Raw genomic sequence first — 15,899 nt, forward strand, 5'->3', positions numbered from 1 at the left:
AGTGGCCTAACCAACGTCCTGCATAGCTGTAACGTGACCTCTCAACTCCTATACTCAATACTTCTTCCTGAAGAAGGGCTCATGCCCGAAACGTCGATTCTCCTGCTCCTTGGATGCTGCCTGTCCTGCTGCGCTTTTCCAGCAACACATTTTCAGCTCCTATACTCAATACTCTGACTAATAAAGGAAAGCATACCAAACGTCTTTTTCATTATACTATCTACCTGTGACTCCACTTTCAAGGAACTATGAACCTGGACTCCAAAGTCTCTTTGCTCAGCAACGTCCCCCAGGACCTTATCATTAAGTGTATAAGTCCTGCCTTGACTTGCCTTTCCAAAATACAGCGCCTCACATTTGGTTCTGTATTTATTTCTGGGCAGACTTGTCTGCAGGAGGTGTTTGTAGCCCTCTTGCTTTCTCTTCTTGTTAGGTTTCTCCTTGTCTGAAACTTACAGTTGCCACATTCTAGGGGCTTCACAGGCAATCACTGAATTTCTATCCACAATGTTTCTTTTCTGCAGCATTCCTCTTTTTAACAGAACACATTTTGGCATTAAAGGTATAGAATGTCTATAAATACTGAAGGAATCTTATCCGTCATCATAACAGCAGGCTTTGCTGACCATAATTATGTCCAAAAGATGGTAAAAGAGAACATCTCTGGAACCCTACACACAGATCCATGTGATCTGATGTTTTGAGATAACTCCTGTCACACTTGCTCAATAGTTCCTCTCAAAATGAAGGTATAGTTAACCCCCTTTCCTCCACAGTGCCATGTATGCTTCATCACCTCCTGGTTCCTCTGACTTCTGTATGCCTTCAGCTGACCAACCCATGCTCCCAAATTCCAATCCAGGCAGCAACCAATCCACAAGGTCTGCAGGTAAGTATACCGCTTCATCTGGGCAGGAGTCTGGGGAAGTATTAGTCGTTTTTACTGTGAGATAATACCCTATTGTTGACGTAACCATTTCACTGAGTTGATGATCCAGTGTTGAAGATGTTTGAATAAATTGGGAGTTGTGTCTCCCAGAGTGACGGAGCTACAGCTCCTAGGAGACGAATGCTGTAGGGAACAAATTATTCAAACCTTCCTGTCAGTGAGGAACAACCATAGGATACTTTGAAAATGACCTGTGAATGAAATACTTTAAAAGAGCTGATTGACATTTTCCTTGCTTTATATTTTCTTATGACCAGGCAAATTACTTAAGGGTTTGATTGTAGGAATACTGGACAGGAAATCAAGTGAGGAAAGTTAACATATCTGACACACTAAAATTAAAAGAACTATAGAACTATCATCAAACGTTGAATTGATGACTACAAAACTGGATTTATATTAAAGCTGAGCATAGAACAAGATGAATGCTGGTGATACTGGATAAAAATAATTGGATTGTCATGTGGCTACTTTTTATTTACCCTGTCCAGAGCTCTGTGTTTCTGCACCCAACTTCTGCTTTGACCATCACACAGAATATGGAACATGCCTGATGTGAAAGCCTTCCAGCGCAGCACAGAATCAGTGCTGGAGGCCAAACCCCACTACCGTTTAGACCATAAGTTCAAAAGATATAGGTGCAGAATTCAACAATTCGGTCCATTAAGTCTGCTCCACCAATCGATCATGGCTGATAATGTTTTTCAAACACCATCTCCTGTTTTCTCCCCGTAACCTTTGATCTCTTCACTAATCACAAATCAATGTGTCTCTGTTTTAAATACAATGAGTGCCACAGAGTCCTCACCCTCTGGCTGAAGAAATTCCTTCTCATCTCAGTTCTAAAGGGTGTGCCTTCACTCTGAGGCTGTGCTCTCGGGCCCTAGTCTCTCCTAAAAATGGAAACATCTTCTCCACATGCACTGTATCCAGGCCTTTTAGTATTCTATAAGTTTCAATGATAAGCATGCTCATCCTTCGAGAATCCATCGAGTACACACCCAGAGTCCTCTACAACTCCTCATATGACATACCCTTCATTCCTGCGATCATGCTTGTAAACCTCCTCTGAATCCCCTTCAACGCCGGCATATCCTTCCTTAGATATAGAGCCATAGAGTCACACAGAACGGAATCAGACCCTATGGCTCAAATCGTGCATGCCGACCAGGTTCCCTAAACTGAACTAGCCCTACTTGCCACCATTTGATCCATATCTCTGTAAATCTTTCCTATTCATGTACCTGTCCAAATGTCTTTTCAATGTTGTAATTATATCCTTCTCCACCACTTCCAATGTATTGGGGCTCAACATTGTATACAATATTCCAAATGTAGTCTGACCAAAGTCTTATACAGCTTCAAACATACATCTCTATTCTTGTATTGTAACCCTCTTGAAATGAAGGCTAACGTTGCATTTACCTTCCCTACTGCCAACTGAACCTACATGTTTACCCAAAGAGAATCCTGAACTAGAACTCCTCAATCTCTGTGCTTCAGATTTCCAAAGTCTTTCCCCATGAGAAGATAATCCATGGCTCTATTCTTCCTACCAAAATGTATAGCCTTTACAACAGTAACTGCCAATTTCTGGAGTTTATAGTCCAAAACCTCTATGAGAAGCTGCAAAAGAAGGTAAATGTGTAAGAGTAGGTTGGCAAATAAATGGGTGAGGTGGGTGAGGTGGATAAAGTGAGAAGTAAGTGGGTGAGTGGGTAAAGTGACAGGTAAGTGGTGAGTGGGTAAGGTGATAGGTCAGAGGGTGTGAGTAAGGTGATAGGTCAGAGGGTGAGTGAGTAAGGTGATAGGTAAGTGGGTGAGTGAGTAAGGTGGCAAATAGCTTGTTTGATGTTCTGAACAATTGTTTCATGCTTATTGTGACATGAGACTTGACCACTGACAGAAAACTCAAAGATCATGAAGTATGGATTATTTATTTCATTGGCATCAGATCATTACAAACAGGAAGGGAAATTAAGGAATGACAAGGAACTAATTATAGCATGCACATGGAACAAAGTCAGTGGGTTATAATGGACTGTGGAATCCTTTGTTTATCTGCTCTCCTTCCCATCTTCCCTCCATCCATTAAAGACCATATTTTTTCCCAGTGAGAGTCCAATCAACTGTTCCAGCTGCCCTCCCTCACTGTCACCACCTGCTGGTGGAGGTCCTGGCAAACTGCTCAGCTCCCTTGATCAGTGCTCCCTGCCACCATCAGTATCTGCTGTTGAAGATCCTGTTACATTCATGTAATGGGTTTGTTTAAATGGCAGAGCAGGTTTGAATGGCTGAATGGCCTATTCGTGCTCCTATTTTCTATCTTTCTATTCTTCTGTTATGTAGTGAATTGGAGCTTTGAGGGTATTTCACATATAATAGCTGCTATTAAAGTGCTTCTCATCATTAGAAATATTTAATGCTGTTAGCAATTAATGTGAATATACTTTTATTTTGCTGCAGTCTTTAAAAAAACCTTAATCACAATTAATTCAGAAATACCTTTGTATGGAGCAAGTATGGAGCTGCTCTGAAGTTTGAATCACTGCTACTCGAAATTAGGCTTTTTATATAAAGGTGGAGTCTTTGAAAATGTACCACAGAAGAAATCGTATATGCATCATTTGTGCAATTTTAAAGTATTTAATTTATCTTTCTTTGGCCATGTATTTTCATCATACATGTGAGAAAAGTCATATGGAAGTGTAATTGCGGGCAGTCACTCACTAATGAGTATATTTGAACATCTGAATTTTGTGTCACGTGGGAGTTTGGGGGGTATAACTCCTCTAGGTAGACACCATGTGCAAGACATCTTTTAATATGGGAATGCTTTTGCATACCATGTTGTAGACACGTGGTCCCAGTTCCAGTGGCAAGAAGACCTCAATGACTAGGGATCTCCCTACTGCTAGGGAGATGCTGGAGATTGGAGTCGAGAGTGTGGTGCTGGAAAAGTACAGCAGGTCAAGCAGCAGCCGAGGAGCAGGAGAATTGACGTTTCGGGCAAAAGCCCTTCATTAGGAATTCCTGATGAAGGGCTGTTGCCCGAAATGTCTATTCTCCTGCTCCTCGGATGCCGCCTGACCTGTTGTGCTTTTCCAGCAATACACCTCCCTACTGCTGCAGTCTATATCCACCATCGCAGCTTTTGATATCACATAAATATCATCTGCCTGAATCATTGTTGAGTACTTCTTTTGGATTTTGGTTTTGAATGAGTAATGTACTATTGATGATGTAAACATATAAGTGAGTACACTTCAAAAGAGCTTCATTGGCCTTGTAATGCACTGAAGACATGAAAAGCACGAGATAAATAAAGCTTATATTTCTATGAACAGATAAACTAATTGAATGTTTAAGAATATTTCACATATTCAAACATATATCCTTTTGCTTTTCTTTACTTAATCTTCTTTATAGTAAGGAAGTGAATTTTGTTGTTTATGGGCATGTTTTGTGAATGGTCAGCAGACTCTAAAAGTGTGATCTGACTGCTAACAGAGTTTATTCAAACTGTGTGAGCTTCATAGATTTTGGCAGCATTGGTTCAACGGAATAATATCTCTGAAGATGCCCATTACATGAAATAGTAAATGCCTGGAAAGGATTTTTAGGAATTCCATCTGGGGCTTCCAATAACTAAACTCTAAAACCTACACAGTCATGGCTTTTGACTTCAGTAGAGCCCCTTTGATTTTATTGTTATTTTATAGAAACAGCTCCTGTTACCTTTCAGCTAGGCTCATTGATTTTAATGTGTTGGTGCTTTTGTTTCTTTTATAAGACACAATGGCTCAGTGGTTAGCACTGCTGCCTCACAGTACCAGAGTCCCAGATTCGATTCCAGCCTCGGGTGACTGTCTGTGTGGAGTTTGCATGTTCTCCCCGTGTCTGTGTGGGTTTCCTCTGGGTGCTCCGGTTTCCTCCCACAGTCTAAAGATGTGCAGGTCAAGTGAATTGGCAATGCTAAATTGCCCTTAGTGTTAGGTACATTCGTCAGAGGGAAATGGGTCACTCTTTGGAGGGACGGAGTGAACTGGTGGGCCAAAGGGCCTGTTTCCACACTGTAGGGAATCTAATTTAATCAAGACCCCAAAATTCAGGCTGGTGTCCATTTTTGACATGTTGCACATTCTTGAGTTTGCTTTATTGTGGCTCTATCTATTTTGCTTTTCTGGCAATGCTTGGAAACAAGCTTGTTTGTTTGAGTAACTTCTATCATTTAAGGAAACAATTCTCATGATTTGGTGTAGAGTTGGAGGCAGTGTGATGACTGGTGGTTAGTTGGTAAATTCTGGCAGTAGGAAAGATGTTATTTGGAGCTGTAGCTTCTTAGTGGAGTTCTTTTAAAGTATTTGTAAGAACACACCACACTTTTCCAAGGATTACAATTTCCATGGTTTGTGGGAAATGGATTGTGTGTGATCCCTGAGCTAAGGCAGAGGTAAGTTATTTCTTGATAAGCAAGATCTCAAAGTTGTCATGAGTAGGTAGGAATGTGGTGCAATTGGATCAACCATGATCTTATTAAATGACAGAGCATGCTGTAGGGATGGAGAGTTTAGATCAGAGTGGTGCTGGAAAAACCTTGGAGAGGCCTATTCCTGCTCCTAATTTGAATGCTTATATCAAATCAGGTTAGAACCAGCCAATTAGAAGCTGCAAGTTGAGTAAGCCAGATGTTCGTTATTATCGGGGTGTCTGTAGAAGATAGGAACAGGAATAGATTATTTATTCCTTTGAACCTACTCTACCATTCAAAAATATCAACCAAATCAATACCCTCTGCCTACTTTCCTAAGGTCTATCTCTAACTCCTTCTTGAAAACATTCAATATTTTGACCTCATCTGCTTTCTGTGACAGAGAATTTCACTGGATCACCACTTGTAGGTGAAGAAATTTCTCTTCATCTCAGTCCTAAATGGCCTACCTTGTATCCTTACACTGTGAGCTCTGCTTCTGGATTTCCCAATCATTCTGTGTTTACACTGTTTATCCTGTTAGAATTTTATGACTTTCTATGAGATCATCCTCATTCTTCTGAACTCCAGTGAATACAATCCTAACTAATTCAGTCTCTCTTCATGTATCAGTACTGTCATCTCAGGAATTAGTCTGCTAAAGCTTCATTGCACTGCCTTCATAGCCAGAACATCCTTCCTGAATTAAGGAGACAAAAAAATGCACGCAATATTCTAGGTATGATCTCACCAAGGAAGGCCTTTTCAATTGCAGCAACTCATCCCTGCTCCTGTACTCAGATTCTCTCGTGCTGAAGGCCAACACACCATTTGCCATCTTCACCACCTGTTTACTTTCAGCAACTGTTGCATCTCTCCCTTCCCAACCTACCACCATTCAGATAATAATGTGCCATCTAACGTCACCTTTATCCACATTGTATTTCATCTACCATGTATTTAATTGCTGATTCAACTTGTTCAAATCACACTGAAGCATCTCTGCATCATCCTCACAGTTTACCTTCACATCCAGCTCTGTCATCTGCAAACATGGAGATATTACACTTAGTTCCTTCAATCTAGACCATTAAATAACAATGTGATAATTTTTTAGACCAGTACAATAGACAAAAATAAAGCCCACAAAGGGGTTTTAATTAAGGAGGTAAAGTGCAGGTCAGTTGTAACCTAATTAAATGACTGAACAGGTTTGAGGGACTGAATGGCTTGTTCCTGCTCATATTTTCCTATGATTGACAGAATTGGACAGTAACCAAGAAAAGTAGTTACTTCAGATTGTAAAAACAGTTATCTGCACCAAGATTAATCATACAAGAATTGGGTGGAGAGTTCCTTTCAGAATAAAGCTTCTGGTATTAAGGTTTTTTAAGAACTCATTTCTGTCCTGTACTGAAAATACCCCTGACACAGATTCCCTAAGAAATCTGCAGTTGCCTAGTTTGTCAGGAATGCCCAATCCCTGATCTGCTGCAGAGCTCTCTTTCCACTGAGTGCAGGGGATTACTTCCAGAGGTGCCAGTGTGTCATGGGAATGGTTTATTATGTTAAAGATACTACATAAACATAAGTTGTTGTTGTGGTGTCCTTTTACACCTGCACCACAGACAGCCACTCTGGTTGAATGTCAGACAAGAGCCAGTGAAGGTTATTTAAATGGGGCCCTGTCATTTGTACAACAGAGGGTTAATTATATCATCAGTCCAAGAATGCCTACTGACCACGTGAAAAGCACGAGATAGTAGTGACAGCAGATAAAATGGAACTGAAGTCCAAGTCTGTGACAGTCACCTTAATCTTACAGGAACGTAGGGCTCGTCTTAGATTAGAGAGAGGTGACCGATGGTACTGTAACTTGAGGGTCATCATGTCTTGGATAAGGGATGAGTGAGGTTGAGAATCTAAAGTCTGAAAGAACATAAAGTTATGTCCTCTCTTACCATGTCTTGTGAATAGTTATGTTTAATAAAGCTAATTAACATTCACTTCTAAGACTATAGACTTCACATTACTGCATTGTTGAAATCGACAAAGCTTCATGTCCCTGCCTGTAGGGCTGCCTCATACACTCCCTGCCCTTTTTGTTATTATCATGTGGTTCATTGCTTAAGGATGAGTTGGGCCAATAATTGCAAGGGGCACGAATGAGCAAAAAATTGGAGAAATGCATTATTAAAAGTGGTCCCACTAACTTTCTAACTTACCTTTTACTCTTTATCCCACTGAATCACCCCTTGGTAAACATTAGGGCCTTCCAATACACAGTCCGAGGCATCAGAAATTGGAAAGCGAACTGGCAGTGCTAATCAGAAACTAGGAGACAAGTCCATTAATGGCAAGCAACAGGAAGAAAATAAAGAGCAAGGCCCTTTCTACTACATTGGAGGCACGAATGGAGTTTCACTGTATGTACCAAAGTAGAGTTTTATTATAAGTTGAAACACTGATTGACAAATCCTGGGTTGATGAGTGAACTGACTACAGTATGTTGTTCAATAGATATCAGTTCATATGATTTCAATTTTTTAACTTTCTTTAACAAACCAATCTCTATAGTATATTTTATTTTGTAATAGCTGGTTTGTATGTCTGTAACTTGAGTAGAATCCAGTTTTGTCCTCATATGCCAATGCAGATTAAGTGGGCTCAGAGCAGGAACCAGAATTTCTCATTAATATTAGAACAGGGTCAGGGTCCACATCTCTAGCAGTTTATCTCTCACTCTGAAGCACACTTCTCCCAAGTTAGGCCGGACATTCCCCAAGTTACAGATGGCATACTTGAGTAAATGTTCTTATATTACAACAAATCTAATTATCAAAAAAAAGAATAAATTTATGAACATATTTAAGAATTTTTCTCCATGCCTCAGATATAAAGAATTGAGGCATTTGCCAGTTCCATGAACTTAACCCTGGAACAAGTGGCTCAAAAATTGGGATTTTTGTTCTACAGTACTGGGTTCCCTCAGAGTTCAGACCAGAAGAGATCAGAATGAATATGGAAGCTGCTGAGTGAAAAGACAGGCAGTGCAGATAGTACAGTTTTCAAATTTTTTTAAGAGATGCAATAAAATAATTAACAATCTCTCCACCTTTCAAATCCCACAACCTCACACATACTCCCAAGCCCCATCAATGCTTTCCCATCCTACCTAATACCCAGTATCAACTGCTCACAACTGTTGTCAACTCTCTGTGGTCCCTTTTTGACTCTATGATACCTTGGTGCCAACTCTTGTCAGTCAATGTCTGCTGTCCCCATCCTTGACCCTGACACCTACCATGGCAATAGTGAGAACTGCATTTTCTGGCGATTAGAGTCAAGGTTAGAGTGGTGCTAGAAAAGCACAGCAGGTCAGGCAGCATCCGAGGAGCAGGAAAATCGACATTTCGGACAGGAGCCCTTCATCAGGAATGAGGTTTGGTGGGCGGCACGGTGGCACAGTGGTTAGCACTGCTGCCTCACAGCGCCAGAGACCCGGGTTCAATTCCCGCCTCAGGCCTCAGCATGTGTGGAGTTTGCACGTTCTCCCCGTGTCTGCGTGGGTTTCCTCCGGGTGCTCCGGTTTCCTCCCACAGTCCAAAGATGTGCAGGTCAGGTGAATTGGCCATGCTAAATTGTCCGTAGTGTTAGGTAAGGGGTAAATGTAGGGGTATGGGTGGGTTGCGCTTCGGCGGGTCGGTGTGGACTTGTTGGGCCGAAGGGCCTGTTTCCACACTGTAATGTAATCTAATCTAATCTTTCCTGCTCCTTGGGTGCTGCCTGACCTGCTGTGCTTTTTCAGCACCACTCTAATCCTGACACCTACCATGTCAACTCGCACAGTATTCAACATGGCGAGACCTCATGACTCATGCAGAGATGAAATTAAAGTTATCAGTGTTTATTACAGACTTCACAATATTGAGAAGAAAAAAAACCCATAAAAATTGCCATTTACATTCCTCCAACTAGATAAAGTCTGACAGCAACAATCATCTTTTGTAACAAGCTTTGGAATGCATTGTCCTACTTCCCATGGTGGTACTACTGTAGAATGCCAATACAAGTGTATGGAGGGAATGATGCACTGTAGAGGGAGCCATTTTAGATGAGATCTTAAACCAAGGCCCCATCAGCCTTCTCAGGTGAATGTACAAAATACTGCTATTTTGAAGAAAAACAAAGGTGTTGCCTTGACAATCCTGGCCAAAATCTACCTTTTAACCAGCACGACTGAAACTGATTTTCTGATTATTGTTACATTGCTGTTTGTAGGAACTCATTGTGCAAGTTAACTGCCACATTTCTGACATTACACTTCAAAAAAATAGTTCAGTGGGTGGAGAAAACCTTGGAATGTCCTGATGTTGTGAAAAGTGGGATATAAATTCAAATCATTCTTTTATTCAGCAGCAGCAATGTCTTCATGAATGCCGAGTATTTTAGGAAAAAGTTCAAACAAATACAACGAGTGTACTAACTTGTGTCATGTGAAGAAGGTACAACTGGCTGGTCAACCTGAAATTGTTGGTTCCTGTCAATTGTTATGAATAGGATAAGTTTCTCATTCCCTGTTTGCTTTTTCCTGTTGCTCAAATTATCATACCATTTTCATCTTAGACATTACAGTTGCTCGGTAACATGGAGAGGTAAGTGCAGAAAAACAGTATGTAAAGTCATTCATTTGAAACATATATAAAACATACAATAATATTTAACATAGAGAGTTATTGATTGACTTAGTTTAATAGACCCATACTTCCCTAGGCTATTAATGGCATGTTAAAGATAAACATTAGGAACCGAAGTAGACCATTTGACCCCTTGAGACTACACTTCCACTCAATAAGATTAAGGATGAACTATCTGTTTGTTTAATTCCATATTTGTACCTACTCTCCAATAACCTTTGATTCCCTTGCTTAGCATGATATGAACATAATGAAACTAACTTACTGGACTCTCTGTGTGGGTTTCTCAGGTGAGGACAGGGGATTATGATCCACAGTCTTTACAATGTGTGGGTTCATTTCCAGACAAATATATGAGAAACACAGAGACATCGAAAATAGAGGCAGGAGTAGACCAGTCAGCCAATTGAGCCTACGCTGCCAATCAACATGGCCATGACCAATCCTCTATCTCAATGCCATGTTCCAGCTCTCACCCCATACCCTTGATCTTCTCAAAATCTATTTCTTTCTTAAGTATATTCAGCAAATCGCCTCCACAGCCATTTGTGTCAAATAACTCCACACATTCAGCACCATTAGACTGAACAAATTTCTCATCATCTCAGTTCAAAATTGCCTGCTGTGTATCTTGAGATGCCACCCCACCCTCCCAGTCAGAAGAATCGTCATCCTCGAACCTACTCTGTCCTGCCCTGTCAGAATTTTATTCTTTTCAATGAGATCCCTTTCATTCCTCAAAACTCCAATGAATAACATGGCTCTTTCTTTCTCACTTTAAGTATTTAAAGGGCCCAGCCATTCGGATAATCAGAAAGGTTCTGATTTGGCATAGGAACCAGCTATCATGGGGCCCAGTTTCGATCCTATAAAGAAGGGAACCAGAGACGAAGTAATGAGCTAGTATCCAGGATTGAGAGTGTGTTGCTGGAAAAGCACAGCAGGTCAGGCAGCATCTGAGGAGCAGCAAAATCAACATTTTGGGCCAGTGCCCTTCATCAGGAGTGAGGCTGGGAGTCTCATCTCTCCACCCCCGAGGATCCAGCTTGAAACGTTGATTTCCCTGCTCCTCGGATGCTGCCTGACCTGCTGTGCTTTTCCAGTAACACACTCTGAACTTTTATCTCCCACATCTACAGACCTCTCGGTCTCCTAGTATCCAGAATTCCTGAGAGAGAACGATAACCCAGTATCCAGAAGAAGAGATGGTGATATAGAGGAGCAGAGATCACTGGGAGGAAATCTCTGGCAGAGGTGGCAGGAAGACGTTCCAGGCAGCTGGGTGATCTATGTGCTTGCTGTGTGTAAGTGGAGCTGAGGAGCTCAGGGGGTACTGGAGGTTCACCAGTGAGTCAGTGTTAGAACAAAGTCTTCAAAGACAGGATGAAACCAGCAAGAGGTGAACAGGTGTTCAGACACTCCATTTTGGAGCAGCATTAGAGGGAGTTCAGAAGCAGAATCTTTGAGATTGAAGAATAGAAACTCCTCTGGAGGAAAACTGAGTGTTAACAAGATTGCTGTACTCACAGTGATTCCTATATGGGTTGCTAACAAATGCATGATTCTGGCCTGGGTCATATCTGGCATTTAATCTGGAGGGTACTGTGTTTGATCACTGTTTATTTATTAAATCATATTTACCTCATACTAATATTGGATTTTAGAGTGTAAGATGGACATTGTAAGCTATTTGACTTTTTAAAAAACTTGATATAATGAAGTTTATGGTTGGTTATTCAAACCTGTAGAATCCCCTGGCTTTATTCTATTAGTAAGGAATTTGGATCAGTCCAGTTCATCCACTTAAAACAAAAAGTTACTAATCCATAACTGCATCATAACCAAACTTCGGGTTCTTGTCTGGAATTGTAACAGACATACTAGTGGAAATTGCAGGGTTTCTGTGTCCAACCTTACAATCTTCCTTAGACACAGAGATGGTGCCAGAGGATTGTTGTATTACAAATGTCACACACCTTTTTGAAAAAGGGGAGAGGGATAAGCCTGGCAACAACAATACTGAAAGCTGAACATCAGTGGTGGGTGTAGTGATTGTGGAGCAGGAGTGTGAGACATCCTGTCACTATAAGAGCTGACTTTGATGGAGCTGCATCAATATCAAGGACTATTCGTCTCAGAACATAGGGTGACTTGGTGATGGGATACTAGCCTCTTTGGAGTTAATATTGTGGATAAACTTTTGGACAGCATATTCCAGGTCAAAATTGAAAGGATGGAAGGACATTCAGTGGTAACTATGAAAAGGGAAACATTAGAAAGGAAAGTCTTTACAAGGTTGTGTGGAAAGAGCAGAGGTAAGAAACTAACTGGATAGCTGTTTCAGAGGCAGAAGCAATGTTGACAGATTGGTCTCCCAGCATACTGTATTCTGTGATCATTGTGGATGATAAGTAGACAAGTTAATTTGAGCTTAAGAATGATTTTAACAAAAACAATTGCTCACAAATTAAGAGATAATTAGCCAGATAATAAGCCAGATAATTAGACAATTGAGTTCTTGACTTGCCAGGCCGACTTCCTACATATCAGGAAGATGTCATTATATAAGTTTCAATTATCTTTTTACCTGACTTGTTTGCCTACCCAGTAGAAAAGACAATCGCAATGATTATATTTAAATTAAAAATGGAAAACGTAACCATGATGAAAACTTTGCAAAACCACATGTATATGCATCAAATATCACAAAGCTTTTGATTAACTTTAATCTTCAGTCTTATGTAGGAGATGAACCAAGTAGAGGAACAAATGTGACCAACAGTGTAACTCTAAACTGAATAGCTATCATCAATTGAATTGATGTAGTATAAAAAAGAGCTTAGGGTTCAGAGAATGGTCTGAATTGGTATAAGGAGAATGGGATTCCATTTTTTTTTTAGTTAATCTCTCATCTAGGTAAAAGGGTATCTATATAAACACAACATTTTGTCATTTTAACACAGTATTGTCAGCTTCTGTGAGAGCAAGGGATGGAATCGAATATTGGACAACACCCGACAAGACTACTTATTGAAATGGACTGAAGTTTACATACCATCCAACCATCAATACTTTCACGAAGGTAGAAAGGGCTTTTAGAGTAGCCCAGATCCATAATTGTCCTAATTATTCTGTAACTAAGTCATCCCATATAAAACTGAAAATGTGTTGCTGGAAGAGCGCAGCAGGTCAGGCAGCATCCAGGGAACAGGAGAATCGACGTTTCGGGCATAAGCCCTTCTTCAGGAATATTTAGTATTTTGGAATACTATTAATGTCCTCTACCCATGAAGACTGATACAAGGATTTATTCAACTCCTCTGCCAATATCTAATTCCCCATTAGTATTTCCACAGTCTCATTCACTAAGGGCTACCAACCGTATTCCCAGTTCCGGTAGGTAAAAACAATGACTGCAGATGCTGGAAACCAGATTCTGGATCAGTGGTGCTGGAAGAGCACAGCAATTCAGGCATCCCATATAAAGGCCCTAGGACTTCAGTAATATAATAGAATGTATTTCATTTGGCTAGATTGAACTGGGAATACTAAATTAAATATAGAAAACATAACCATGATGAAAACTTTGCAAAACCACATGTATATGCATCAAATGTCAGAAAGCTTTTGATTAACTTTAATCTTCAGTCTTATGTAGGAGATGAACCAAGTAGAGGAATAAATGTGACCAACAGTGTAACTCTAAACTGAATAGCTATCATCAATTGAATTGATGTAATATAAAAAAGCCCTTCATCATGAATATTTTATTCCTGATGAAGGGCTTTTGCCCGAAACATCAATTTTGCTGCTCGTCGGATGCTGCCTGAATTGCTGTGCACTTCCAGCACCACTGATCCAGAATCTGGTTTCCAGCATCTGCAGTCATTGTTTTTACCTACCTGAACTGGGAATACGGTTGGTAGCCCTTAGTGAATGAGACTGTGGAAATACTAATGGGGAATTAGATATTGGCAGAGGAGTTGAATAAATCCTTGTATCAGTCTTCATGGTAGAGGACATTAATAGTATTCCAAAATACTAAATATTCAAGGGGCTAAAGGTGGGGTGGAAAATGACAATGACTATCAATAGACAAAAAAGTACTAGGGAAACTAGGCTAATAAATTCCTTGAATCTGATGGGTTGTACCTAGGATTTTAAAGCAAGTAACTATGGAGATAGTTGTTGCAGTGTCATAGAGTCATAGAACTGTACAACACGGAAACAGATCCTTCGGTCCAACTCATTCATGCCGACTAAATATCCTAAATTAATCTAGTCCCATTTGCCAGCATTTGACCCATATCCCTATAAATCCTTCCTATTCAAATACCCATCCAGATGCCTTTTGAGGGGGGCACAGTGACTCAGTGGTTAGCACTGCTGCCTCACAGCACCAGGGACCTGGGTTCAATTCCCATCTTGGACACCTGCTCCGGTTTCCTCCCACAATCCAAAGATGTGCAGTTCAGTTGAATTGGCCATGCTAACTTGCCCGTCGTGTTTGTTGCATTAGTCAGGGGTAAATATAGCGTCAGGGGTGGGTTACTCTTCAGAGGGTTGGTGTGGACTTGTTGTGCCAAAGGGCCTGTTTCCCTACTGTAGGGAATCTAATCTAATCTAAAAAATGTTGAAGCCTCTACCACTTAATCTGACAGCTCATTCTATACACACACCATCCTTTGCTTGAAAAAGTGGTCCCTTTATATCTTTCACCTCTCACCTTAAACCTATGCCCTCTAATTTTGGACTCCCCTACCCATGGTTATAATCATCTAAGAATCTTCAGGTTCTGGAAAATTCCAGAGAATTGAAAAATTGCTAATGCTACCCCATCATTCAAAAAGGGAGGGAAACAAAATCAGGTAACTGTTGGCCAGTTAATTTAATGTCTTAATTGGGAAAATGTTAAACAGGTTAAGCAAAGTATTTAGAAACAGATAATACAATCTAGAGAGTCAACATGACTTCATGAAGTGGAGATCTTGCCTGCCAAATTTCTTTTAGAGTTCTTTGAGAATGTAACAAGCAGAATAGGTAAAGGGCTTTCCAAATGACATTCAGTAAGGAACTGGACATAAAGCTACTGAATATAGTAAGATTCCATGGTGTTTGGGATAATATATGAGCATGGATTGATGATTGACTAACTAATAGAAGACAGAGGCCATACGTTTCGGGTGAGGAACGTATCATTTAGAGAAGATGTGACAAATATAAACCACCAGAGGATAGTAGAAGTATGGAATATGCTGTCTGAGAGAGTGATGGAGTTACGTACTCTTGCAATTTTTAAGAAGCATTTAGATGAGCACTTAAATACCTTGGCATAGTATGCTATAGAAAGGGCAGGTAAATGGGATTAGTGTAGTTTGGTGTTTGTTGGTTGGCACAGATATGATGGATTGAAGGGCCAATTTTATGCTGTATGACTCTATGAGATTTGGAACAAAGCTGGTATTTTCAGAATGGCAGCCTGTTAATAATGAAGTACCACATGATCCATTGTTATGGCCACAATTATTTACAACATATTAATGACTTGGATGATGAATGTAATGTCATCAAATTTAGGGATAACACAAAATTAGTTAGGAAGGCAAGTTATAAGGATGACACAAGAGTCTACTGAAAGACAGACAGATTGAGTGAGTGAGTCAAGATTTGAAAGATGGTATATAATAAGGAAAAATGTGAGATTATGCATTTTGGCAGGAGGAATAGAAGAGCTGAACATTATTAAAATGGTGAAAGACTGCAAACATCTACAGATTCAGTC

The 15,899-nt window shown here is 40.3% G+C and overlaps 1 protein-coding gene across 11 annotated transcripts in view; it reads left to right on the forward strand.

Moving 5' to 3' along the window:
- Nucleotides 1-15,899, forward strand: part of LOC122540403 (protein polyglycylase TTLL10-like) — a 159,576-nt gene that overhangs the window by 72,566 nt on the left and 71,111 nt on the right. For 9 of the 11 annotated variants that reach the window (XM_043676101.2, XM_087980323.1, XM_087980328.1 and 6 more), the window contains 2 exons: nucleotides 7,690-7,846; nucleotides 13,081-13,199. The exons of 1 other annotated variant lie outside the window; for it this stretch is intronic. In XM_043676101.2, the coding sequence (XP_043532036.2) occupies nucleotides 7,690-7,846; nucleotides 13,081-13,199 (276 nt within the window). The remainder of the gene's footprint in view (nucleotides 1-7,689; nucleotides 7,847-13,080; nucleotides 13,200-15,899) is intronic. One more of the 11 variants, XM_087980329.1, reaches the window with a different exon arrangement.

Source organism: Chiloscyllium plagiosum, unplaced genomic scaffold, assembly GCF_037043375.1.
Source record: "Chiloscyllium plagiosum isolate Xiang-an unplaced genomic scaffold, Cpla_swu_hap1 HiC_scaffold_37, whole genome shotgun sequence".
Taxonomy (NCBI): domain Eukaryota; kingdom Metazoa; phylum Chordata; class Chondrichthyes; order Orectolobiformes; family Hemiscylliidae; genus Chiloscyllium; species Chiloscyllium plagiosum.